Source organism: Centrocercus urophasianus, unplaced genomic scaffold, assembly GCF_019232065.1.
Source record: "Centrocercus urophasianus isolate 14NV4802_14NV808 unplaced genomic scaffold, USGS_Curo_1.0 seq_10, whole genome shotgun sequence".
NCBI classification, from domain to species: Eukaryota; Metazoa; Chordata; class Aves; order Galliformes; family Phasianidae; genus Centrocercus; species Centrocercus urophasianus.
The window spans coordinates 99,395,152-99,421,199 of NW_024884142.1; the positions used below are offsets into that span (position 1 = coordinate 99,395,152).

General features: G+C 43.5%; 1 protein-coding gene across 1 annotated transcript in view; it reads left to right on the forward strand.

The window, feature by feature from the left end:
- Window positions 1–25,597, forward strand: part of CFAP61 (cilia and flagella associated protein 61) — a 90,178-nt gene extending 64,581 nt beyond the window's left edge. Inside the window, 10 exon segments of the mRNA XM_042820850.1 lie at window positions 1,105–1,203; window positions 2,777–2,945; window positions 3,985–4,159; window positions 7,383–7,675; window positions 11,618–11,945; window positions 12,635–12,726; window positions 15,881–16,086; window positions 25,082–25,223; window positions 25,225–25,320; window positions 25,352–25,597. Of these exon segments, the coding sequence (XP_042676784.1) occupies window positions 1,105–1,203; window positions 2,777–2,945; window positions 3,985–4,159; window positions 7,383–7,675; window positions 11,618–11,945; window positions 12,635–12,726; window positions 15,881–16,086; window positions 25,082–25,223; window positions 25,225–25,320; window positions 25,352–25,597 (1,846 nt within the window).
- Window positions 25,598–26,048: the final 451 nt, after the last annotated feature.

The window sequence follows — 26,048 nt, forward strand, 5'->3', positions numbered from 1 at the left end:
ATAATAAATGACATCAAAATGATCATGGCACAGAGTTTCTTACCAGATGTCTGAGTAATTGCAGGTTTCCATCATTATGTTTCTGTAAGTGCTTTTTGACTGTACTTCTGCAGGGTTCCAAGGCATGTTCTTTAATCCAGTCCTATTTAACAAAATGTTTGGAATTAGTGATGCTCACCAGCAAAGGATTTCATTTTTCTTTATTGAAAGTTCATTTTACCATTGCCTGTTTTCCTTGGGTTCAGGCTTGAGGGGAAGAGCAAGAGACATCCTGAGCAGGTGGGTTTAGAGGGCAGGCAGAGGAAAATGGAAGTGGCAAGGGCCCTATCCTTGTCCTGTACCAGTCAGTAAAGCTGATGAGGAGGGACAGAAGTCTGCAGGTAGTAAGGAACAACCCAGTTATCTCAGAGTGGCATTCAGCTGTATCTATTTGAAACTTTGGGTGCTCAACACAAGTGAGGCTGGTGGGACATTGGCACAGCTGTCCAGGGAGGTGGGGGGGTTACCTGGAGGTGTCCCAAGCCGTGGGGATGTGGCACTGAGGGATGTGGGCATGGAGGGGTGGGCTGGGGTTGGACTGGGTGATCTCAGAGGTCTTTTCCAACCTTTATGATTCTACGATTCAGAAACGTTGTTTCTGCATCATCTGGGACCAGCGAGGACACTTAAATAGCATCACAGAATCACAGTCCCTTCTCTGCAGCCTCATGGCACAGTGTGGTTAACATTGTCGTTGTTGACAAGGCTTTTCCTACTTGCTTCCTAACAAAACTGTGCAAGGAGGGATGTGATTTGAGGCAGTCTGGTATGTTTTGTTTCTGGGACACCGTATTCTGGCATTTCCCTGTTGTAGTCAGGGAAGCTTAGTCCTGCATAAGGTCTTAGGGAAGAGTTTGTTAGTGACATGAAAGAGTTTAAATACATGTATCAGGATGGAGACAACTTTGTGCTACACTTCAAATAAAGACACAAGAATGGATGGGGAGAATCAGTTATCTGTCAACACTGCTATATGTTAAAGTGCACTCGTGTTACAACTGTACCAAACAGAACCCTCAGCAAACTCGTGCTGGCTTTACTGTTTTTTTGTTTTTCTTTCCACAGTCCATACCTGAAATTCAACAATCTGACCTTGATTTCAACTCATGGCCTTCCAGGAAAAGTCCTACCAGGATCCAAGCATAGAAGGTTTTTAATTAACAGGTTTGATTTAATATATAAACACTTCAATAACTTCAACATCGTAATCTTCTGTGAACTGGTCCTAAACTTTTTTTCTAGAAACACATGCACATAGTCTCAAAACAATCCAGTCTGTCCATATGGCCTGTAAATGAGGTCAATATGACTACTGCTAGGGAGGTGTCACAGAGTACTAATAAAGTGGTCACTTCAGTAATGCCCTGAAGAACAAGCTCTTTAAATCACAGCTAATTGTCTACTTGCTGAACTTTAAACCAGAAATGTCTACAGAGACCTGAAAACAGTGTGATGTTGACCTGTTTAAAACTGTCTTACCATATTCTGGATTTTGTCCTATCAGGGAATTTTTTGATAAATAGTTAGAGAATTAATTTTTCTATTGTAGAAAGGGGTGTTTTGAAGTACAGGTCTAGGAAATGAAGGGGTTCTATACTCACACAAAAGCATGGGCACTTTTTCCTAAATACATTGTAAGAAAAGACTAATAATAACAAAATATCCACCCTGGTGGAAAGTTGCTGTTCATAGCTGCCTCGCCAGAATTAGCTGTTAAAATCTGAAAGCAGATTAAGAGTGAAAATGGAACTCTGCAGGATATGGGTTTTGAAAGCATCCCTGTGATTTTGGAGAGTCAGTCTCCCAGGAGCTGTGCACCTCAATTATAAAGGTGCTTTTGAAAACCCTAATCTCTCCTTGATGTCCATTTTATTTATAGATTTCTGCATGATTACAGTTTAGAATTGACAGTGGGTGCCTTCCGTTCTTTATTCCCCTCTGGTATTTGTGAGTACAGAGGATGCTGAGCACCTCAGAGAGCTTGAACATTCAGTTCTAAAATTCTTCAGGCCACAACAACAACTTCTTTTTTTTCCTGTTTGTAATTGTTGTCATCCCCTAGGGCAGTTTTGGGAACTCATTAACAGCAATTAATGTGTAGCAGGTAGCAGTCAGTTCTGCTGTGTTAGAATGTATATCCTGGTACCAGGAGCAACATGCATTGGTGCTTGTGTTTCTCTTTCTGGAGCTCTCTTAGTGAAGATTCCTATTTTTCACACCTGCACTATTTTTTCTTTCTTTCTCTCCTATGCCTGCTAATTTTACTTTCTTTTCAGTAGCCAACATGATCACTTCTCCTTTGCTTCTGTTAATATTCACTTAATTTCGCAGAGGAATTCAATTGCATAAAATAATAACAAGTAGTCTTTTATCAGACAAAAAAAGATTAGATTGTTAAAACATTTTCTTTGCAGGTGCAAAAGTCTCCTCCCTGCATCAACCTGCAAACAAAAAGCAGAATGAAGCATTTTTCTTTTTTTTTTTTTCCCCTGACTTCATTCTTAAATTATGTGGTTATATGGCCCAGCACTGGGAGGGATTATTTGGTTTTAGCAAAAAGTTGTCAATTTGTAACTGAGTATTTCATAATGACTAATCTTTTACTATAGGCTGCAGTAAACTCACAGCAAGAGAACAGACTTGAACCACTAGGGGACTTTGGCTAACTCACCAGATGTCTAATTAATGCCTGCTGTCAGCTGCTGAAATGTCACTTACAGATATTCTTTCTTCACAGCCACTGTTTTAATGATGAAGATTATGCACAGATGTCACTTTGTTCCTGGGTTAACGTTGTGGTTGGTAAAATGACTGGCATAAATCGCTCTGCCAAGTACGTAGTTGTTTCCAAGGAGAGAAAAGTACCGTATGACTACCTTGTTCTCTGCACAGGACAGAACTACCAGGTAAGTGTGAAAAACTACTGTGTGCAGTGTGAAAAAATCATATCTTCTTTTCTTGTTTTTTTTTTTTTTTACATAAATGGGGTTTCTGCAATTAGCAAAGGAGTAGAATACTCCTTAGCTACTGCCTAACCAATATGTTTGCAGCCTGCAAACAGCAGGTCGTACTGCCTTGTGCAGCTCTAGAGCTTGGAGCAGAGGAGAGGGAGATTTTACAAAGTTTTCTACCAGCAATGGATCACCTCAGGATCAGATGTTAAGCAAAGCTGCCAGTATTTTTGCCACTGTGACCAGCAAACCTGCTGAAGAGTAGATCCAATTGACACGTGGTCCCAGCCACTGAGACTTAACTCCAGCTGGTGCAACACCATTTGACCTAGTCTTGGCAATGGAGGGAATTTCTTTTCAAATTAAGTACTTGATTCACGTGATGAGCATGCCTAGGCACATACATGGTGCTGTGATACTGTACACGTGGTAAAGTTGCAGGTGAGGTCAGGTGGCCTATGATACTCAGTGGAGTCTCACACTATGTGGGAGGACAGAAGAGAAAAGGACCAATTTTCCAGCCGAGGTTCCTTGTTTTTGCCTTGATTGCTGAAGCAATGTTGCCATTCCACCGATCTCTGAATAGTGTGTAACATGAAGCTATGCAGAGTGGAACCAAGTGCTCTGTCTTGCTGTAAATCAGACCTCCCTGCACTAGAAAGCTGCTTCCAGTGTTGTACTGTAATTCTGATTGTTTAAGTGCTCCTAGAAAAAAGATACTCACATGCAACCCTGACTTGTAACATAAGCTGTGGGAATCAGCTTAACTACAGCAAAGGAAGTGATAAGGGAAACATGGGAAGACTTAGCTTTTGTCTGCCTTCAAGAAGAAAATATCATTTATTCTTACCTTCGACCTCTAAAAAAAAAAAAGAAGGAATTATTTTAATCATGTGGTTTCTTTTTTATTACAAAGAGATTATTTAAAAAAAAAAATTAATAGTAGTTGAAGATATATGTGATACATATCTGTTCATTCATCCATTTGTTCCAGGTCCTGTCCCCCACTGGAGCAGATATCAGTAAACTCGCAACTAATAGAGAAGTTATTAGTAAATGTCCACAAAGATACACAGGGAAAATCCCTTGCAATCATTTTACTCTCAATGATGATCAGGACTGCTTAAAGGCAATGGAATGGCTGAAGGAAAACTTTATCAACTCAGAAGGTAAGGGTTTTGGTAAATGCACACACACTTGCAGAAATATTCTTTAGGCTTATTATTTCCTTAACTCCATGGTATAATTGATGCTCACTTAATTGGAACAAAGTCTTTCATCTGCTGTGCTTTGTTTTCCAGATTAATTTACAATTTGTTGTCATTTTTGATACCCAGCGTATTTATCGAGGAAAAAAAAAGCTTGAGATAGATTAATCATCTGTAATTATTATATAAAATGAGTCCCAAATGCAAAGCTGGTTGGAGTCATTAATTAGACAATTAAGTAATAATTTAATTAGAGAGTGTGTTTTTCTCTTACAGATGAACATTTAGATTTGAGGCATAACACAAAGAAAACAGGTCTAAATCTGGAGATGTGGTTTTTTTTTCTTTTCTGTCATCTTTGTGTTCCATTACATCAGTTTACAGCTTTTCACATAGAACTGCAGTCTCTCTGTCTTGTCTTTTTAACTCTTAAGGTCCATTAATGTTTGTCCATCGTATCTGCTCATGTGCACACTGATCATATACTGACTGTGCATGCTGTAAAAAATGCCTACAGTCACCCAGAATTCCAAGTTAAATCCTTTCCACAACTGAAAGGAGATCAAACAGCAAATGAATTCACCCCTCATGTCTTCGTGGTGCCACGGAAGAGTGCAGAGCAGGAAAGCTCTTGGAAGCAAAACCAGGAGTTTGCTGAACATACAGCTGAACTGGCTTCCTCAGCAGAGAGCAGACTAATGAAAATGGATAGCTGTGGTCTGCTACGTTCATGTCCTGCTTGGCAGGCTTTTAAAGAAGTTCTTGAGACACGAGAGGTTTCTTTATCACTGTGATCAGGACAGGAGACAGTAAACATCGTGGTGTCTCAGCTCACGTTTTCTTCAGACAGCTTCCCAACCTCAAGCATGTCACTAGAGCAGCCTGCGTGGTGTCCAGCTGACAGCCACAGCTGTGTTTGTATAAGCAGATGAGGTGGTTAGTTTTCCCTATTTGTTACTGCTCATCCTTTATAAAACTGTGTGCTGTCCAGTATTGGACACACCTTGAGCCTGAACACACCTGAGCAGAAATGCCAGAAATAAAAGGAACCAATGTCCAGGATGCAAGGCAAGTGGGACAATCACTGCTCAGGTGGAAGGGAGGTCTGGCACTTCATCTCCTTTGGGACCGAGGCACCTTTACTAATACCAAATTAGTATTAATAATTTCAGCACTGCTGCTGGCTTTTGGTGTGATGGTTATCTTCATTAGACACTATCCTGTCTTTAACAACATGCTGAACCCACAGCTCCCAATGAGCCCAGTCCACAGGGCTGCTGGATAGCTAGTTTCTTTCCATATACCTTTCTCTTGTTGCATCCTCCTTTCACTCATCTGTTACTTTTACCAAAAGCACTTTGCAGTCTCTATGGCACTGCCACCTTCCTTCTGCCACCTTCCTTCCACCATGCTCTCCTCACGGAGCAGAGAGGTGCCTGGTGGCTCCTGCTGCCTGGGGCTGGAGCAGGGTGAGCACCAGCCCTAGTCCTGGGGCTGTGGCTCCTCTGATGAAACCCAGCTGTCTCCTGCGTGTAACCTATTAAAACGGTAATTGTAACTAATTGAAATTCATCTCCTATTAGTGCTGCACTTTCCACGAAAATAAAAAGTAGGATGGGAGCAAAGAAAGAAACAAAACTGCTTTAATGGCCCAAAATGGAGCAATTATTTTTCCTCTTTACCTAAACACAGTTTATTGCCTTATTAAAAGCATGTTGGTAGGAACACTATCAAATTAAAATTCCAGCATTCGAATCAACAACCAGAGCTGCCGATGCTTTGGCTAACGTAACGTTTTCTTCTTTAGCTTCTGCAAACTGAAAAGATTCGGGTCATCCTGGGATCACTGAAATCTTGTGCTTCCACTTGTGGAAAATGAACGAGCCTGCTCTGCAGTAGAACTCTGACATTCGAGTAATAAATGATAAAACCACGCTAACAATCTTTATTTATGGCTGCTTTTTTCCATGGAAGATGATTATGTTTACTCACAGATAGATACATTTTCATGTAGTTAAATAATAAAAGCATCCTGAGGAATCACTATCTGTCCAGTGAACATAATTTCAGTCCATAATGAATATCGGTAGTTCCTAGACTACCAGTGCTGTAATCTAAAAAGCCCCTAATATTGTCATAAGCAGAAACTGCAAATTGTTGATTTACAAGAGGTCAGCAAAGGAACATTGCTTTCCTTAATGTAATGTAATTGTATTTAATATTACCATATAAAACAGAATTTTAATTTTCCTTGAGAAATGCGGGCCTTGAATCTGATCTCGTATATACAGAAATGCCAACATGTAATGCAATCACCAAACTTCTCCCTGAAGAGAGCGGCTCTGCCAAATGGTGATGATCTCTGTGCTGGCCAGGCTCACACACCTTACAGTCAGAATAACCCTTCGCTAGGCTGGGCCTTTGGTAAGCACTTCTCATTCCCACCAGGAAAGGAATCCTCAGTCTATCCTGCAAGAGCTGTGGTATTTTGCATGGCTTACTTGAAGGCAGAGAGGATCAGAGGGCAAAAACCCTTTGGAAGCAAGGGAACAGAGGGAGCAGGGAGGAAAGGAGCAGTTTTCAGACCCTGCTCAGAGGAATATTTATGTGTTTTATATTAAACATCCTTACATAAAGCACACAGGACTCCAATCTATGCCAGGTCCCTTGTTTGCAGACTGAGCTTTTGCAAAAGGAAGCAACAGTGCCAGCGATCTCCTGCATTGCACAACAGCTTGTCTGGTCCAACCTGCTCTTCCCCAGTTCCGCTACCTTTTTTTCTGCACAATGTATTTAATTTGCTCCTGTTCCCCTGCCTGCCCATAAGTGCTTTGAATATAAGCAAAATTGAGGAGGAAGAGGAGAACAAAATAGAACGTGGTGGTTTTTTTTCTTCTTTTCTCTTTTTTGGCCCCAGAGGATTTTCAATCAGAATAATTTCAAATTACAGGGTCAGAATGAATGTCATACTTCTGTGTTAAGTACTTGCCTACTTTGTGGGATGTTTTGTACAGATTCTTCACTAAATTATCTTAGCTACTGTTGCTAGGTAACATTGTTTGCTTCATAGCATCAGAGAAATAAGAGGGTCAAAGAGAGCAATTTCGTGTTATTATCATCTGAGTTACACTAATAAGGTTCTCATTGTGCATCTTAGAAATTTTTCCCTTTTTTCTCCCCTTAGGGAACATCATTGTCTATGGGAATACAATTGACATTTACACCACGGTAGAAACATTCTTATCTCTGGGAATCGATGGCTCTCGCATCCATCTCGTGCAGCCTCCACTCAGCTCCAACGTTACTTGCCTTAACAACAACCAAATCGAAAGTGCTGTTCAGGAGGCACTGTCAGAGGCTGGCGTGTCTGTTTATTACGACAGTATCCTGGCACAGTGGAGCAAAGGCGACGACCCAGACCTCATCACACACGCTGCTTTCACTACTGATAGCAAACCGTTCCAATTGCAGTGCTCAGTAAGTATACGCTTTCATTGTATTTCCTTCAGTCTGCTTTTTAAGACAAAGGCCGTCAAATCCTGATAGTCCCTCGCCGGTTTATCTATTTTTCTCATTGTCTCCAGAAGAATTAACATTCAATTGTTAGTCTGAAGGATTGTTTTGTGCAAAAATCCAAATAATACTGTTCATTCCCCGACTGATTTGGATTTAAATGTATTTTAGTCAGCCTAAAGTAGTTGCTTGCTCTTAATTCATTTTCTACATCATTCTAGAAATCCTTTTATTATTTAAATGCATACAGTAACTCCTGTCCATAGTTACGTGCATATGATTAAGATCTCCTTAAATCAAACTAGCAGCCAAGGATGTTAGGATAGAGGCCTACTACGTATTTATTGAAATACATTTTAAACGGATTTTTCTCCCTCTGCTTTACTGATTGCATTTTTGTTCATCTACGGTATTGATAGCTTATCTAGGTAAATTAGACACACACTCACACATATGGTGCTCCTGTGAGATACGGGACCATTTTTAACCTCTCCTAATGGGGAAACTAGTGCTGGTTTTCATCACTGGGCTGATCTGTGTGAGTGAGCCTGTGGTACAGTCATTTCAAAATATGTGTCCATGGGAACCCTATGGCCCTCGCAGCACATCCTCACTGCACTGGCTGCTCCTCTGTGCAACAAGGGCTGTAGATCTGGGAAGGAAGGACCATGTCCTACTCCCAGACAGCTCCCCTGAGCTGGAAAGTCACACACCGTAGTTTTGGTTTTTTTCCTAGTCCTTTTCAATGTGGAGATAGCTAAGCCCTTCCTAAAGGAGGTAAAGACCTTGCATAAGACTTTCATCCACTGGCTGTCACCTGGCTTTGGTCATCTCATCAACAGTGACATTCCTTCTGCTCTGCCCTCATACGCAGCACTTCATTTTGTCCCTTCCCTCCCTGAAATCCCTCTGTTTTTATTCTTCCATGGATATGGGAATCTGGTTCTTTTAACATTAATATCCATTCACAAACCCATACCTCTTCTCTTCTCCATCACCCTTCCCATGTGGCCTGTCCAATTCCTTCAAGACTCTCATTATCTTCTGGTTTGCTTCTCTTGCTCTTTTGTGCTGCTTGCCTATCCTTCAAGGCCTTGAAGATGAGGCATGTGCAATCCCTTCTGATGCCAGGGTCTCTCTGTTCTACAAATCCAGCTCAGCTGTCTTGCAAGGCTCCCAGCCACCTGGAAGGATGGGCTCCAGAACAGCCTCCACAGGAAGCAGGCTGTGCAAGAATTGGCCCTACAACCACACTGGACCTTTTGGGATTTGAGCCAGTATCAACTGTTGATTGGCAGTTTTTAGGGTCTTAATTTATTGGGTCCTGCAGGAGAACAACAACAGGAGAAAATCCCTTTCCTGAAGGCAGCAGCCTCCCTCCCTCCTTCCCCTTCCAGGCTGACAGATGGCTCCCAGCCTGGAGGCTGCAGCAGTCCCCTCCCTCCCCTCCCTGTCAGCAGGCAGGACACCGGGCAGACCTTCCCTGATTTGGGATCTACTAGATGATTAGGCATTAACTATGTATATAAACCAGGTAATGAGCACTGCAAAAAAGCACAGAGCCTAAGGCTCCTCTGCTACTGCCTGCCTAACCAGTGGCTTAGCGGGCACGATGGGATGGGTTGGACTAGATGATCTTAGTGGTTTTTTCTAACCTTAATGATTCTGTGATTCTTGGCTTCCCACTCCTGTGCCTTTCCTCCCAGCCATGAGCACCTGATGCTTGCATTCAGTCCACAGCTCTTTGGTGTTCTAATTGGGTAATACCTTTACCTGGGTCACAACCGCAGCCTCCCTGAGGCTGCCTATAAACAACAGACAGATTACTGATGCTGCTTACTCTGATGTATATCCCAGGCTGTTCAAGATGAAGGCAGTAAGGTAGCACACGCTCATCTGAGGACTTCTTTCACCCTTTTCTCAGCTGGTGCAGTAATATTTCTTGGTGGTGGACAGGAGCATTTGTTGTCGTGTAATCATTTTAAAAGCTGAGGGCACTGATCAAGGGGGAAGCTCCTTTTAAAGGCTCTGGAGCTGCACAATATATATTGCAGCAACAAGATGGTCAGTCTTCATCTGTTCCCTTTGCAGACCATCTGATCTTGTTCAAAGCATATCTTGTCGTTCTTACCACTTTTAACCCTCAGTACTCACTCTGCCCTTCTTTTATACTATTTTGGGAACCAGCCAGCTATCTGTTTACCCTTTGTAAGAGCCACCTGTGAAGACCTGTTTGCAGCTTCTTGCACTTCTGTTGTCTCTGATGCTTTGTGTCAGAGGTGGAGGCGTGGGGTAGAGCTTGGTTGGATTTGTGCCCCAGCTCCAGCTGCAGTGACCCAGCCTCGCTTCCCTGCACCTCATTCCTTCTGCTCCAGCACTGGTGCTCAATTCTAGCTGGGTTTGCAACCTGCTGTTATTAATGAGAGCCTGGACAGAACGTGCAGCCAGAACGGGAGGGGCCAGCACACCCCACAGACTTCTCTCTCACCCCACATTGGGTTTCAAAGCAGCTCCTTGGGCATCCAGTACATTTTGCAGGACGTGCTGCGTGCACATCTGCTCCATGCCAGCACCTCACGCTTCAGATGAGACTGCTTCCAGCATGCCTGCTTTGTGCTGCCTGACATAGCAGTGCTGCCTCAGCTCCCACTTTGGGCACCGGAGGGCTCATCTGCTTGCTGGCGTCCCAGGAGAGGGTGTAGGCAGATGCCACAGGAGGACAAAAGGAGGGAATTATCACTAGCTTTTTCTTTGAGACCTAGAGGAGGAATTTAAGGATTTAGGGCTATTTTCTTTCAATGCCCTTGAAATCTCCTGTGGGGAAGGCGAGCTCACAGCCTCAGTAGCTGCTGCTCTGGATAAATCCCTACCTCAGGGCCACTTCTATAAGCTGAGCAGTAGGACAGCGAGCTGGTCTTTACAAAGAATGGAAGCTGTGTCTCTTTTCGTTCCACAACCTAAAATGTGCTGAATATCCATCAGCTCTGTTTACAACCAGCTTCAGAAATGGCCTGCTAAATGGACCAAGGATTTAATTTAGACAGTCTCCTCTGGGCTGTCCCAGCTGATCAATGGGTCCATCTGATGTCCATCCACACCTGTGCCATATGTCTGAGAGCAGTAAGGATGTGCTGAGCAATCTGCCTCCTAAAGCAAGCATTATCCAGCTCTGGAATAGTTAAGAGATGCATTTTGGTCCTGGCAGAGTTTGAATGCACTCTACAAAATTTGAAGTATAATAAATGTGAATGCTTTCCTTTTCATGTAAATACTCAGTCTCTTAATACCTCTCGCAATCTTCTTGGCCTCCACTGCTTCCACTGGCTTCAATTCAGTATTTTGGATGAGCATGACATCTCTTCTGAACAATTTGAATGCCATATCTTTCAGTTTCATTGAATATCTCTGTGCCAGTAGCCATGGTAGCATAGTTTGCTGGTAAACAGTTAGGCATAACAGTTTGAAAAATATTTGTAACATATGGTTATCCTGCAAAAATACAAAGTATGTTGTACTTTTCCTATTACTTAGTTTTCCAATTTAGCTTCAGCATTCGCAAGAAGAAAAACAACTTCATGAAGAATTCAACTCTCAAATGTGCTCATCCACTCCGGCTGTTTGACATACGTAACGTTAGAGTTTTTAAAATGAAATTCATCTACTTAACCAGAAGTAAATGAGTCTGGTTTAGTAATTCTCCCCTTCTAATCCAATATTTATAGCTTTCATTCTAGTAGCTATAAATATTGGATCAGAAGGATTTATCTGTCTGTCTAAAATCAAACTGTATTTCATGTTCTTGTTTTCTGAAATAAATAACATTCAGAATGAAGCATAGGGTTTTATTTATGAAATTAGTGGGTAACTAATGCTTAATAACCTGTGCTTGCTTACATTTCTTCTTAGGCATTTTTCAGCTTTGCCTACAAGAGAGTGGATTATGAAGCCTTCAAGGCAATTAATGATGCTTGCCTTGTTTTTGATGGAAGGCTTGTGATTGATACTGAATTCCGCACTAATGATGTCAGTATCAGGGCTGCAGGTCCTTTAACAAAGTACTCCAGGAGATATTATGCAGATGAATGGACACACAGCAACTTCAATTCAAAGGAGATTGGCTTTGAACTTGCTGCATCCATGTTGAGTCTCTTTGATCCAACCCCTCAGCCCTCTTCGAAGCCACCAGAAGGCACAGATAGCCTCATCCCCATGTACAAGGGATGTAAAATTCAAGGTACATGAAAATGGAGTTCAGTCATACTTTCATACCCTCACTGGTCTCTTTGCTGTTATGTAGTACGGGTAGGTCCATTTCACTTCAGTAGCCACCTAATGGCAGTGAAGTCATCAAAGCTGCCTTTATAGTTTGTGGAGAGGTGACATCAGTGAGTAACACTGCCCGCATTCATGGAAGGATCCATTTCTCCTTATCTAGCTCAAGACATTTAAAAGCTCTGCCTAATCTGTGCTAGACTTCTTCTATTTTCAAGTGAGGGGAACAGCAGCATCCTGAAAAAATGACTGATGCTGTCTGTTGAGAGATATCTCAGGTGGGATGAACTATTTACAAGAGTTGTATATTAAATATTAAATACACCCCAATATTTACCATTCTTCACCTGTCTTTATCTCCATAGTCTTGTCTAGGAGTTGAGGAGAAAAAAAAAAAACCAAAAGACTATGCTGAAGGCTTTTTTCTAAAAATACACAAAGTTATGCTTTCATTTATATTGCAGTCATTATCAGAACTTTTCAAGATGTGGCTGCTGCACCACTATGTGTAACTGTACTACAGAACATGAGGCCATGAAACAAAATGATTTGTCCTCTTTAGCCACTTAGTTAAAATATGTATTTAGGAGAGTGAGAAATACTTTGGTTTTGTTTACAACTGAATAAACCTCATCTTTTCATTTATGGCAGGAGGGGTTCTTCCCAGAGGCTATAATTACTTGCACATTTCCAAACCAGAAGTCCCCATCCGCTTGGACTTAGTACTTGCACTGTCTGATCATGTAAGTTATGTTATTTACCTTTTCCTTTTTTTTTTCTTTCACCTCTGTTGGAAAAATACTCCTACTAAGGACCATGCATAAGGTACCACATATGTTAAAAATAAATAAATAGAGTAAGGATGAGTTTAAGTATGTATTTAGAGACCTTCTGGAGCTGGGAGTCATCAATGAAGTCTATAATGTAACAGACATAGTCTGTGATTTTTTAATTCAATTATCAATTTATTTCAGTGTAAGTGGTATTTACTTCATTGTAAATGTTTTAGACATAGGAAATGAATATCTGATCAATTTTACCGCAGTTCTTACTTCATTTGCCATGAAAACAACCAAAACCTAAGGGTTTATTTGTCCTTAAAGGCAGAAATAGTCAGGGAGCCTTAATGCTCTGAACTCTTCCTTACTATTTGGAGCAGTTCAGATTCAGACAGCTCCCTGATGTGGCACTGCAGCTCAACTCCTTGACCCCTTTGTCAGAATTGGTGGCTCAGTATGGAGCCCATCTGGCTCACACTCACTTCTCTCAGCACACTTGTTGGGATGCTACTTTTTTTTTTTCCTTCAGAGCTGGCTTTCTCATAGAATGCCCTGGGTTGCAAAGGACCACAGGGCTCATCCAGTTCCAACCCCCTGCTATGTGCAGGGTCACCAACCAGCAGCCCAGGCTGCCCAGAGCCACATCCAGCCTGGCCTTGAATGCCTCCAAGGATGGGGCAGCCACAACAGGATGGCTTTTTTTTTTTTTCCTCTTGATGGGATACATTGCTTCTGAAATTCTTAGTATATAGTTAACATGTATCAATATATCAAAATATCAAGGTGATACCTGCATAAGAACTAATCTAGAGTCTGCTAAACCAGGGTGTATCATATAAATCAGGTGAGCAGCTGGTGAACAGCACAAAAGTTGAACCTTTAAGATGTTCATTTCCATACTTTCAGATATTTGGCTTTCGTAAGAGATACATAATTTCTATAAACAGGAGATAGAATAGCATGAGCATCACTGAAATCTCACTCCTTCCTCCCTGCAATAAGAAGCCATGAGCGCATACAGACAATGAAACAACACAATCTATCAGTGCAACTCTGCTGATTTCTAGATTAATAGGAAAAGAATAATTTCCAGAAGGGATGCTCTGTACTTTGCTGCTAGAAAACAGACAGTGCTACAGTAAGAGTCTTCATTCTCTGAGCAGAAAAGAGGGAAGCACTTGACATACTTAAGTTACACAGGAGATTCTCTTGTGACACAAATGCAGAGATGCTTTTCTCACTGAGGAATCTACTTATGAAACAAGAAGTCTAGATTCACATATTTTAAAACCAGAAAGGGCCCCATGCTCCTAGTCAAGCCTCTATTTCATACAGATTATACCTTTTTCCTCAGAGATTTCTACCCCAAGGCCATTCTTGTATATAGTACAGAGTGTCTTCTAAAAGACTAGGCTGATGTTCATTTTAAAACTTAGACAGCAGTGGTCCATAGAAAGAAATAGTTTATAATGAAGCCCATGCTTTTGGGTGGTTGAGGGAGCGGAGATCAAAGCTTGGCTCACTTTGTTTTCCAGCTTCCCAGATCCAACATAAGCTGTCCAAAGCAGCTCATATTAGGAGCCAAATGGAACTGTTAGAGAGAAGAAACACTGATTTTTGTCACACTGAACTGCTAGAATGTGATAAGGATTCTCTTGCTGTACCTTCCATTTCCCATTGTCTGAAAATGGAATACCTTTAAAGCTACTCCTTCACGTAAATCCTAAGATAATTTCCTAGGATAGTAGTAAGAGAAGCTAGTGAAATGGATTAGCTGAGAGATACGGAAATAACAAAGGTTACTGCAGCCTAGCAACAGGTTTTAATGATGAATAAAACCAAAACATGAATACAGCATTAGAAAATAGCCTCAAGCTATTTGATCATCCCACTGCAGCGTTTGGTTTGAGACACATTTTTATATTTTTGTCTTGTACTAAGTAATTGATTTAACTTGCTGAAACTAAATGCTACTGTTTGACCATAACCACCCAACACTACTATTCTCTTCTGGATAGCATCATAGAATCACTAAGATTGGAAAAGACCTCTAAGATCATCCAGTCCAACCGTCAACCCACCACCACCGTACCCATAAACTGTCACTCAGTACCACTGTTACAGTGATAGTGTTAGCAACAGTCAGCAACCTCTTTACACTGGCAAGAGGGAGTCACAGGAAACAACTCCAAAACAGAAGCAAAAAGTGTAAAACACGGTGTATAACCAAAGAATAGTAGGATGTTATAATCACAAAATAAACAAGAGAGTTAGGCAAAGCAGACTATGATTACAAAAGATAATAAACAGAAGGCTTACCCCTATCCTGAGCTCACCCACAAAACATCAGCAGAGCCAATCTCCAGCAGAGCTCCTTCCCCACTGGCAGCCAGCTCTGCAATAGCTCTAGGAGGGCTGCAGCCAGGCTCCACCCTTTCAGCAGCACGGGTGAATTGCCTTCAGCTGTGCTCCTCTGGCTGACTCATGGCTCACCTCAGGTGATCAATCAGAGGTTCAGGCCGTGGCTCAGCAGTTCCCATACACATGGGCCTGAAGGAAGCACCTGAAGAGATGGAGCCCTGCCTGGTGGGTGGCCATTTATAAAACGTGAAGTTCTGTTTTAGAGCAGGACAGAAGTATATGCAATCATATAGACACCATATAATAAATGAGGATGAACAGGGTTCCATTCAGTTGCCTGAACACAGGCATCTAAGTGTTGTCCCTCCTGGCCTCCAGCTACTGCTCCATAAGGTCACAAGTCTTCCACGTGTCCTGTGTCACAACTACCAATGTGGTTTGAATGTCCCAGATATCCTTAGGTGCCTCAAATGCCACACAGGCATGGGCAACCAAAGCCTGTGCTGTACTCTCAGTTGTATGCTTCACAGTTTCTATGCAGCTAACCAAGGTCTAAACCATACAGAAAACCTTTGTGTCCAAAGCATGGGACCTTGTTGTATAAACTGTGCTACAAGGAATGGATATTCTTGGTTTGAAAGGTTTGGGATTTTGAGAAATGGCAAATATCAGAAAGAGAACCCTAGCTGGTGCCGGCCGTATGCCAGGTCACGTGTAAACTCCATCTCTCCAGCTTTCCTTTTATTTCCTGTTCCAGGGAACAGAGATTGTAACTGGAAAAGCAAGAGATGGGAATTATTTCAGAATGCACATCAACAAATACAGTATGGTAGACAGCATCACCTGCTTCTCAAAGGAGCCCTTTCCTGCTTCCAACTATATTTGCTTGTATGGACAGCATGAGCGTCTTCTTAATGATCTTTCTTATCGCTGGAATGAAGGGCAGATCACAGACCTTTACAGGTAAGACAAATTTAGCATCGTGCATAAAATGTCTACTTTTCTTTTACTGAGCTTTATATTCTAGCTATTTTCCCTTGGAACTCAAGATAGATTTTAAAGCATCTTTTCAATTATTTGGTAAAATTATCACTGATGATGCAAGTCCTGAAGACCTTCCTAGAAAGAACTGTGTCTCTGGATTTATTTAGAAAATGAGCAGTGATTTGCTTGAACAGCTTTCATCTGAAAGAACATTTCAGTCCCATTGTAACTTTTGCTTAGCATAGTCAGCAGGCTTAACTCATTAAGCTGAGTTTGAAGAATCTTTTTATTTAATTAATTGATTAATTTACTAAGAACTCATATTCAGAAGTCACTTTCCAAAGTCAGGGTATTAATGACTTTACATCAAATTTGTAAGCCAAATGTTTCCAGGGAGGTTCTAAATCACAGATGATGTCAGTCACGCTCTTTAGCTTGCCTCTTAACTTTAATCTTCTGCTACTTCTGCAGAATTTCGTACCTTGAAAGATACATGGCCTGAAAACTCAAACTTGGTTTATTCCTTATGCCTTAGATAAAATCAGTGCTTCTGAATTCAGGTTTGGCAAAAAAACCGCTTGAGTTTCACTCATGTGATAGAATTCTTTGAGCATGTAATTGAAGTAGGGGGCAGAGAACCTGCTGATGCATCTTAGTCTGATTTTCATTTGGAAAAAAATCCCTCACAAGTGTTGACCTGGGAGCATGAATTATCAGATAGAAAAGTGAAGCACTGCATTCCATAAACTGCTTTAGAGAGAGAAAACCAAACAGGAAATTTGGTTTCAATACAAAACTGATCAAAAGCTGCCTGAGAAGGATCTGGGCTTGATTTGGTTATAGCTGATTTGAAGAAAGGCACTACAGTTTTCAGATTGAACAGTATTATTTAGATAATGTTTAATTATGACGTAAAGGATGTATTGTGGTCCAAGAAAAAAGAAAAAAAGAAGCGTGATCATAGCACTTTGCTAATCCAAAAACAAGGGGAAATTTGTAGATTGATATCAAACTCCTCAGAAGGTTTAAGTTGCACTGACGTGCTGATAGTTACATGCCTCTGTAGGAATGAAGAAGCTGATACCTTGAGACGGAGTTAGGAGCCTCAAAATTCCCTTCTTTCTCTAGGTTTTGCCCTTCTGCTGGTTCAGTGTCAAAAAGCTCTGCCAGAATATGGATAAGGCATTGTATGTGGCTGAGGACAGAGAAATGAGAATGTCTGCTGAAACAGGGGGAGGGAGGGAATCCTATCAAGCCTTTCACTTAGTGACAAAGGATTGGTTTGTATGCTGTGTTTTGAGAACAGTGGTATCAGCTGTCGGCTCAAAGGGCGAGCTCCCCTGAAAAGGACGTGGTACGTCACCGGGGCTGGGAGAGCTCATGTTGTACAGCCCTGCCCCTGCCATCTCTCTTCACTGCAAATGTTTCCTATTTCTTCATTTCCTTTTATTCCTCGTCTTGTACAGGAAGATGGGATGAATGCAAACTTGACCATGCAGTTTAAAATTGTCTTGGACAAAAATGCTTCTTTACAGATTTCACTTCAGGAAATCCAATATGCCTCTGCTGAGAGGCACGCTGATGTACAGAAAATGTTGATTTTGTTTTACGAGAGAGGAATGGCACAGAGCAAACGTAAAGTTCACAGAAACATTATTACTGTCAGTAGGTGTTAAATAGAAATTGAAGGGAGGTGACACAATTCTATGACATATGGGCTAAGATGGCAGATAATTTTCTTGTCACAGCTGGTGCTGATCAGCTAATATATTTTGAGCATGGGAAGAAACTCAATATTCAGGTTGTGGCAAGGTATCAGTCTTTCTCACGGTATTACAAATGCAAGCACATCTGTGAGCTAATATTTAAAATGAACCACAAATGTTGTCAGAGATTTAGAATCACAGAACCATTAACACTTGAAAAGACCACTCGGATCATCCAGTCCAACTGTCCACCTACCACCAGTATTGCCTGCTGCCCACGTCCCTCAGTGCCACATCCCACAGCTCTGGGACTCCTCCAGGTGACCCCAGCGCTCCCTGGGCAGCTGTGTCAGTGCAGAATCACTTCTGGAGAAGGAATTGTTCCTAGCAGCCAACCCGAACCTCCCCTGGCACAACGTGAGGCCACCCCCTCTCGTCCTATGGCCGTTCCCTGCCAGCAGAGGCCGACCCCGCCTCACACAGCCTTCTTTCGGGTCATTGCAGAGAGCCATGATGTCTCCCCTGTCTTTCTAGCAGTGAGAGCCCAGCACTGAGCGCTGCACTCGAGCTGCAGCCTCCCCAGTGCCAGTATTTTCCAGACCTTGACCAAAGCGGCATTTGCTCCCTTACACTTTGGTGCTGTATGTGCTGCATGTGCCCAGGGACCTCAGTGCAGCTGCACTTGCCTACACATGATAGCCACACAGATTTTGAACAAATGAGACGTAAGCTTTCTGAATGAACAGCTTAGTTCTTCATGAGAGCAATTAGGAGTTTATCAGCCTCCCCTGCTGCCGTGATGGTGATAGGATCCCTGCAGAGCGTGCAAGCTCATTGGGGATTACAAGTAAGATCAATTTCTAAACATCCCCAAAGATTCTTAAAAAATCTCAAGAGAGACGGAGATTCCGGTGATGATCTGCTAAAAGGATGAGGCAGGCTGGTCAACATGACAGTAACAAGAAGAGCAGCTTTAGCAGGTGCCCTAGATGCTCAATGGAGTGGCCATCAGCTCCTGAAGGAGGCTGGTTGGATCCTCTCTGCTCTTGGCCAGCACCATTTAGTGGCCAAAAGTCCTGGGAGCACAGCAGGACCTGGTGCTGGGCAAGGTGAGGATCCTGTGTAACACAGTACTGTAATCCATACGATATAGTGTACGTATATATGTACAATATGCAAAAATACAGAACGTGAAATGTAGTAGTTGGAAGACTGTCCATTAGAAAATCATTACATTGAAAAATGTTTGGGCATCTCTTGTGAGATGGAGATTGTCTTGATGCTTCTTGGAAAGTGGTGTCTGGCGTTCCTTTGGCATGGAACAATAAACAATGCATTCAGTGATTTCTCTGCATGCAATAAAAAGAAGAAAAGGCATTTTGGGTGATGATATTCCCATGGTCTATAACGACCTTACATCACTGACTGCAAACGTGAGGCAGAATTTCTCTCTTTGGGGAGAAAAAGAAACAACTACATACTACTGCCTGTTACACCTGTACTCGCAGTATTTTCTATCAAGATGTAAAATGCCCTTAGTGAAGAAAAATAGACTGAAAATGTTGCCATTTGTTAGTTAAGCTTATGAACTTGCTGGTTTGAAACATTCATTCCTTCCTCCCATCTTTCTGCCTGTATTTTGGGGAAAGACACCGTGCAACAGCTGTCACCTGGGAGCCAATTTACTTCTGTGTAGCATGCAAATTGTCTTTTAAATAATTAGAAACTGCACCTAGCAATGCATTTCCTCACTGATTTGTGTTCGGTATAAAGGCTGAAGGTTAACCCCATGATACCGGATTTCCTGACCATAATGGGCCAGTTGCCATTCTCAAATTAGCATTAACAACAGGCCCTCAAGATTCAGCTAACTTCAAGGAGTGACCCCTTCCGGATGCGGGCCTTAAACTGTCGCTAATGGTAATAAGGAGAGAAATAATATTTCCTTGTGTTGAGAGAAAAGTTCCATTGATTTCAGTAGAGTTCAACACTGTTGAAAGCTGCAGAATGTGCCCCACAAGCCCACGAACAATGAAGATCACTTCTCCATTCCCCCTGCTGCAGAGTCCTGCAGTGATGCTGCCCCATCCCATGCCAGACCCCCTAATCTGTAAGGCCACTGCTGCCCCCGGTCACCCCAAGGTTGCTTGTGTGGGTTCACAGACTGCCACCCTTAAAGACTCAGGTTGTGAATTTACGAACCTAGCAAGAAATAAGTGGAAAAACAGCATAAAATCATCTGACTGTAGTTCCATTATCACTTGGCTAAGAAATGTGCTACCAGGGACATAACAATTGCCTATAACTAAGCTCCTGCAGCCTAACTCTACCATGTGTTAGGTACCACAGCTTCACCAAGAGGAGAATCTGAGTAGCCCAAACTGTTCCTTAGCTAAACACGAGATTAAGAGCCAATGTTTTTGTTGTAGCTGTGCAAACAGCAGCTGAGGAAATAGGCCATTAAGCCAGAAGATGATCACAACCAGTCAGACAGCTGGCTGTACCGACCGCATCACAAGGGGATGCACTTCAACCCCCTGGCTGCTGTATGGGATGCCAAGGTCTGCTGGGCAAGTTGGCAGGGCCGAAGATGCAGTATTCTAAAGCTGAGAGTTCTGTGTACAGACCTTCTATGTTCTTGACTGTTTAACAGCATTACTCCCTAGATTTGGAATCCACTTCAGGAAGGAGTTTCTGTAGTTTTTATTGATTTCCTATAAGATTGCATCTTGAAAAGGCTCAAATGGAATTTAAGCACCTGAGAGCGAGGCTCTTTCCTGATAGGGAAGATTTTTCTTGAATGGAAAAGAACATAAATTCCTGTCGGTTTAATATCAGTATTCCCTGTACTGAAAGCCTTCCAATCCTTCCTACCACTGCAGCAGCAGATAAAAGAAGGAGATATTGGAAAACTCCCAAAATATTCTTTAATTTCAAGCTTGTGGGTTGGCTTTGGTCACCAGTGCTCCACACTTGCTTCCCGAAGGGAGAATGCAACCAACCAGTCATACCCTTTTGTATTCTCCTGTAAGGCAGTTGCTGAGTTATGGAACGTGTCTGCGGAGCAGTGGAATATCCCTCTACTGCATCTGGAGCACAAAACAGATCATTGGAGAGGCTCCAAATGGATGCTCGCTGGCACGGTGCCTTTAGGATGAGATAGAAGCGCTTCGTATAGGCTTCATTTGGCATTAATGAAAGCCAAATTTGTAATACTGTATTAATGAACTTGTCTTTAGTTATGACCTGCAGAAAATGCGGGTTAACAAGGAAGGGACAGTGCTGCTGAGGAAAGGAGCACCACTACTGCATGACAGGGAGTGCAGTGCTGAAGAAAACAACATGTGTTTGGGCTGGCAGTGATAAATAATCCTGGTAGAGGCAGCACGATTAAGCTGATCAGTTTCTAACAGGCACCCTCTGAAGTGCTGTGTTGCTTAGCCATCCTTTTTCAGAAGTTTCTTCTTGTAGCTGCTCAAGGCCAGGTTGGATTGGATGGGCCCTGGGCAGCCTGAGCTGGTGGGGGGCAACCAGCCCACGGCAGGGGTTGCAACTGGAGGGGCTTTGAGGTCCATTCCACCCCAGCCACTCTGTGATTCTGTGATGATTCTATTCACCTCATTTACTCTACGTGTAATGCTGAAGTTAGTAAACTGCTGTACATTGAGCCCTTCTGGTATTCAACAGATTGTAAAGCATGGTGGTAGACTAATGCACGATGGGGCCACGTGCTTTGAGTAACACAAAACACAGGGTACGAAGTGCTCTACTGATATTGCATTTATACCAGAAATGTGTTTTAGCCATCTGCACTCGCTCTGCTTTAATCTGCATCCCAGAGCCATCTCAGCTCTGAGTGCCTTCAGAGGAACCCCAGCAGCACTCTGGTGTCCTGTCTGTGGGACCATGTGAGAGGTGGTCCAAGTGAGATCAGCAGAAAAACCCGAAACATGTTCAGTGTGGGTGTCCTTCCACTCCTGCTGGTCTGAAATGCTTGCTAATGTGTAGAGTCATAGAATCATCAAGGTGGAAAAGAACACTAGGATCATCCAGTCCAACCACCAACCCATCCCCACCATGCCCACTGACCACATCCCTCAGTGCCACATCCCCACTTGGCTTTTTCTGCTTAAGTTCAGTTCACACATCATAGTCCTCTTTACATGAGGCTAAAAGTGATTTACTAATCAGTCATTAATGAGGGCTTAGGCAGAAGCAACCACACCGCACTCTGTCTAATGACTCAACTCTAATCAACCTCACAACATAACTGAAGAAATAGGAAAAAGAACATTCAGTGTGTGCAGTGCTATTTTTCAAAGGACGAGGTGAGGATATACGTTTAATGCAGCCTGGAATAATCAGCGATTAAGCATGAAATACGTGCTCCATACATAGGCTGGCTTTAAAAAGGGCTTTCAAAAATGAAGGGCGATTGTTCATTAAGAGAAATGCTACAGCGCAGCGCTGTCTGGGGTTGGCCACGTCCCACACCATTAGCACACCACCATCACATTGAAGGGATTCCACCTTAGGCTTTTGTTCACCCTGCAGACAGTGAGACTTATTTTCTGCAGGGATGAAAAAAAGCAGGGAGAAAATGTGGCAGGTAGCGAGCAGGGCTGAGAGGGGCTAATGCTGCTCAGTACACTTGGCAGCCTAATTAGAGGAAAAAACATGTGCTTTTTATGGAAAGAGGGACAGCATAAGGAGAAAGGAACACGTGAAGGGATATCAAAGCACTAACAGCTATTTTTCATACTGGAATTCAGTGCTGACCCCGAGGTGCCCCGGTGAAGCTGTGCTTTGATAGCAAAGCAGTATAAATGGTAGAACCCTTTAGGTGACTTTCCTTTTTTATTTATTAATATAGTTTCTAAGGCGCAGCCGACTTGCCAACGAGAAACCCCACATCCAAATCAGTAAGTAAAGGCTGGTCAGCTGAATTCTACCACACCGATCTGTGGTCCAACACTGCTGATTCATATTAATAATTACACAGGCCCTTATGAATGACTGAGCTCTGAAGTCATAAACGAGTAATTAGAGAGAAGTGATCGTACCACTGTACGCAGCGTATTTGCTGATGTGAGTCAGGTTTAATTTCCTTTTAATTGTTTTTCATAATGCATTACACGTGGGATAGTCCTGTGTGCAGAAATGCAATAAACCTTTCCTCGGGGTCAGCAGTAATTTTCTCTCCGAGCAGAACGCAACGCTTTTATGTCTTTTTTTAAAAGCACAGAGTTTCAAAAGTGTAAAGAACAGTTTGGTGAGAACTCAACAACAGCTGCAAGCTAGTAAAAGCAGGAAACATCACCAATTTCCAGCCCTAGATTGATGCATCTTCTCTTTTCTTGGCAAAAGGGGACAGTTCTTCTAGTGTGCTCCACCCCAACCCATCCCAGCAGTTTCCCTCCACACTCCCTGGCATTGGAATCCCCTCCTCTTCCTATGCGTCCTCCCTCTGCTGTACCCACCTTAGGATGGCAGCACGGCTGGAGGTTGGGGCCGGTTCCTCCATCACTGGAGTGTGGCAGCATCAGAATGAACCCCGGGAGACAGAAGGTGTGCAGCTGCAAATGAAATGGAGAACAGAGATTTCAGACTGAAAGCATTTCCATGCGTACTCCATTTCTGCTTGCTAGCAATGGCCAACTTGATCCATTTTTTGCTCCGCTGTGTCTCTTTGCGAGAGGAAGATCCCCTGTCTTTTGTAAAAGATGCCACTAAATATTTTTCTCCTTCCCTTTCATCTCGTATCGGCCATACATCACAAATGAGGCAGAACAGACTTTAGATGCTGATTGTCAGTGAAAGGCAAGAGGAGCTTCCTAGCAACAAAAAGGATGTCTTCAAAAGGAGACCATTTCATCCCATCTCCTTACAGATTCCTTCCCCTGATCTCCTCCGCCGATATAAAAGTCTGCCAGCAGGGGATCCCCGTTAGGAAGTGACCAGGAGTCTGAAAACCCGTTATGCTCCTGGCAAACACTGTCATCTTGTACATATTTAGCCTGATCACTCTGGCAAGTTATGAAAGACTAAATGGTGCAAACACATGTGGCAGATGCCGTTCTCATGATAGCCCAGGAGCCTTTGAGCCTTTGTTGGTTGCATGCCAGCTCCAGCTTGTATACTGAAGAGCATTATACTTTCAAGCTTTCTCCGGCTTGCCCTGAGGGACTGCTGCTGAAGTGGCAATAAAACTCTGAACGAGCCTCCCAGAGTCGACTTGTTGGTTTGGCTTCAGATGGGCTCTTCTCATTATTACCAACGTGAAGGGCCATATGCGGATCTGCCTCCTCCAAAGCACCATGTGTTCCTTTAGAAAGGTGATTCCAGTGGGGAAGAAGGAAAACGCAGGGCCAGCAACGGAAGTGAGAATTGATTCCATCAAGCACTTCTTTGAACGGCCTCGGATGGTCACATTTCTTCAGGTGAAGGGAAGGAGCTCCACGTGTGGGAATGCTGATGTGCACAAAACAAGCAGGTTTTTTTGGTCGTGCTGTGCAGGTGATGGTAGCAGCAGCACAGTAAACAACATAAACACAGCGCAGTGTGATCATCCCCATGCTAACACTGAGCTAACGGTTTGGGTAGGGTGGGATTTTTCTCCTGAAACGGAACTTTGATTAAATATTTGGGGAATATCCTCTTCTCCTGCTGCCTGCTCCTTACAGGCATGTCATGCTTCAAAGAAAGGTACCTGAAGCAGGGCTCAGCTCGAGCAAATCTCACATCCAACCTTCCGGCGTTTGTAACAGCATCAGTAACAGCACTGAGCCTCAGCACACTGCTGCAAGGAACATATTGCAACACTGCGGTGGCCTGTTTTTCTGGCCTTTATTAATCCAGAAACCTTAATGATGAACAACATTTGTGTCATTGTCTACACAAATTTAATTTGTTTATGCAGCAGTTCAGTTAATCCTGCAATCTGCTTTTCTCAAATGAGGACAGATAATGGAGACACCGTTCTTTACAGGTCTTTGGGCTTTTAAATTCTGATAAAATCAGGATTCTTCACTGGGTCTTGCCACAGCCCTGAATTAAGCCACTTTAAATGTAATTACTGGAGCTGGCTGTACATCAGGAACATCCATTAAAAGAATTGATTGGCCATGCTGTTGCGAGAGGCATTTCACGAACAAACGATCCTGATGGGTCCAGAACTGTCATTTATAAAGGCGAAAAAGCAGGTAAATACTTTATTAGCGGTTAATGAGAGGTTCACGAGATAACTAAATTTCTTCTTTTTTAACCAGCTACTTCAGGGAGCCGTGGTCCATGGCCATCTATCACGACCGCTTTATCGACCTCCAGAAGGAGCTGCGCCAGATCCTGCTGTCAGAGCAGGTGAGAGAAATGCCATTTTATCATTTGGGTCATCTGTCCGTGCTGTTCGCTTTCAGTTCCTTCTCCCATCTCTCTCCCGAAGCTCTGTGCTCCTGTTGAGCTATTTCCTGCACACATCCCACACCCGCTGCCCTGCTGGTTCCTCTCAGTCTTTGCTGGGTTTTCCGATGTGCCAGCAGCACTCCCCACGAAGTCGCTCCGTTTTCCCACGCAGCACAAGCGGCCTGCCAGAAATCCCCACCTCATTTCTTACCACTTTCCAGGTGTTTCCTAATCGGAATACACCAAATGCCAACCTAAACCTGTCTCAGGCGAGCCTGCGGGCAGCGGGTTTCTCAGCACCTCCCCACAGGGAACGAAGGGCAACTGATTTTTCTCAGCCACGGGTGAATTTCCCGAGTAAAGACGGATCAAATGCTCACTGATGCTGCCCGAAGCCTTACACCGCAGACAAGAGCCATACAGTCCCACAGCTCCGAACCCAAACCGCCACCTCGAACCACGGGCCGTGGCTGACACCCCACCGAGCTCCTGACTACAGGAGGGCCGCTGCGGTAACGGCGCCCACCCGAAGCGCCGCGCCGCTCCGCCGGCTCCTCCCAAGGGGCCCGGGGTACGGGAGGGGATGGCAGGGAAGCGCAGCGCTCCCGCGGGCGCACCCGAACGACTCGCGACTCTCTTTCCCCGCAGGTTCCCGCGGAGCGGCAGACCGAGGACAGCCCCGTCCCGCCGCCGCTCGCTCGCCCGGCCGTGCGCTACCTGCTGCGGCACGGCGCGCAGCTGCCCATGTACGCCCGCGGCCGGCCGGCAGGTGAGCGTGGAGCGGGGCGCCGAGCTCCGCCTGGCGGCCGCGGCCGCTCCGACCCGGGACCGCGG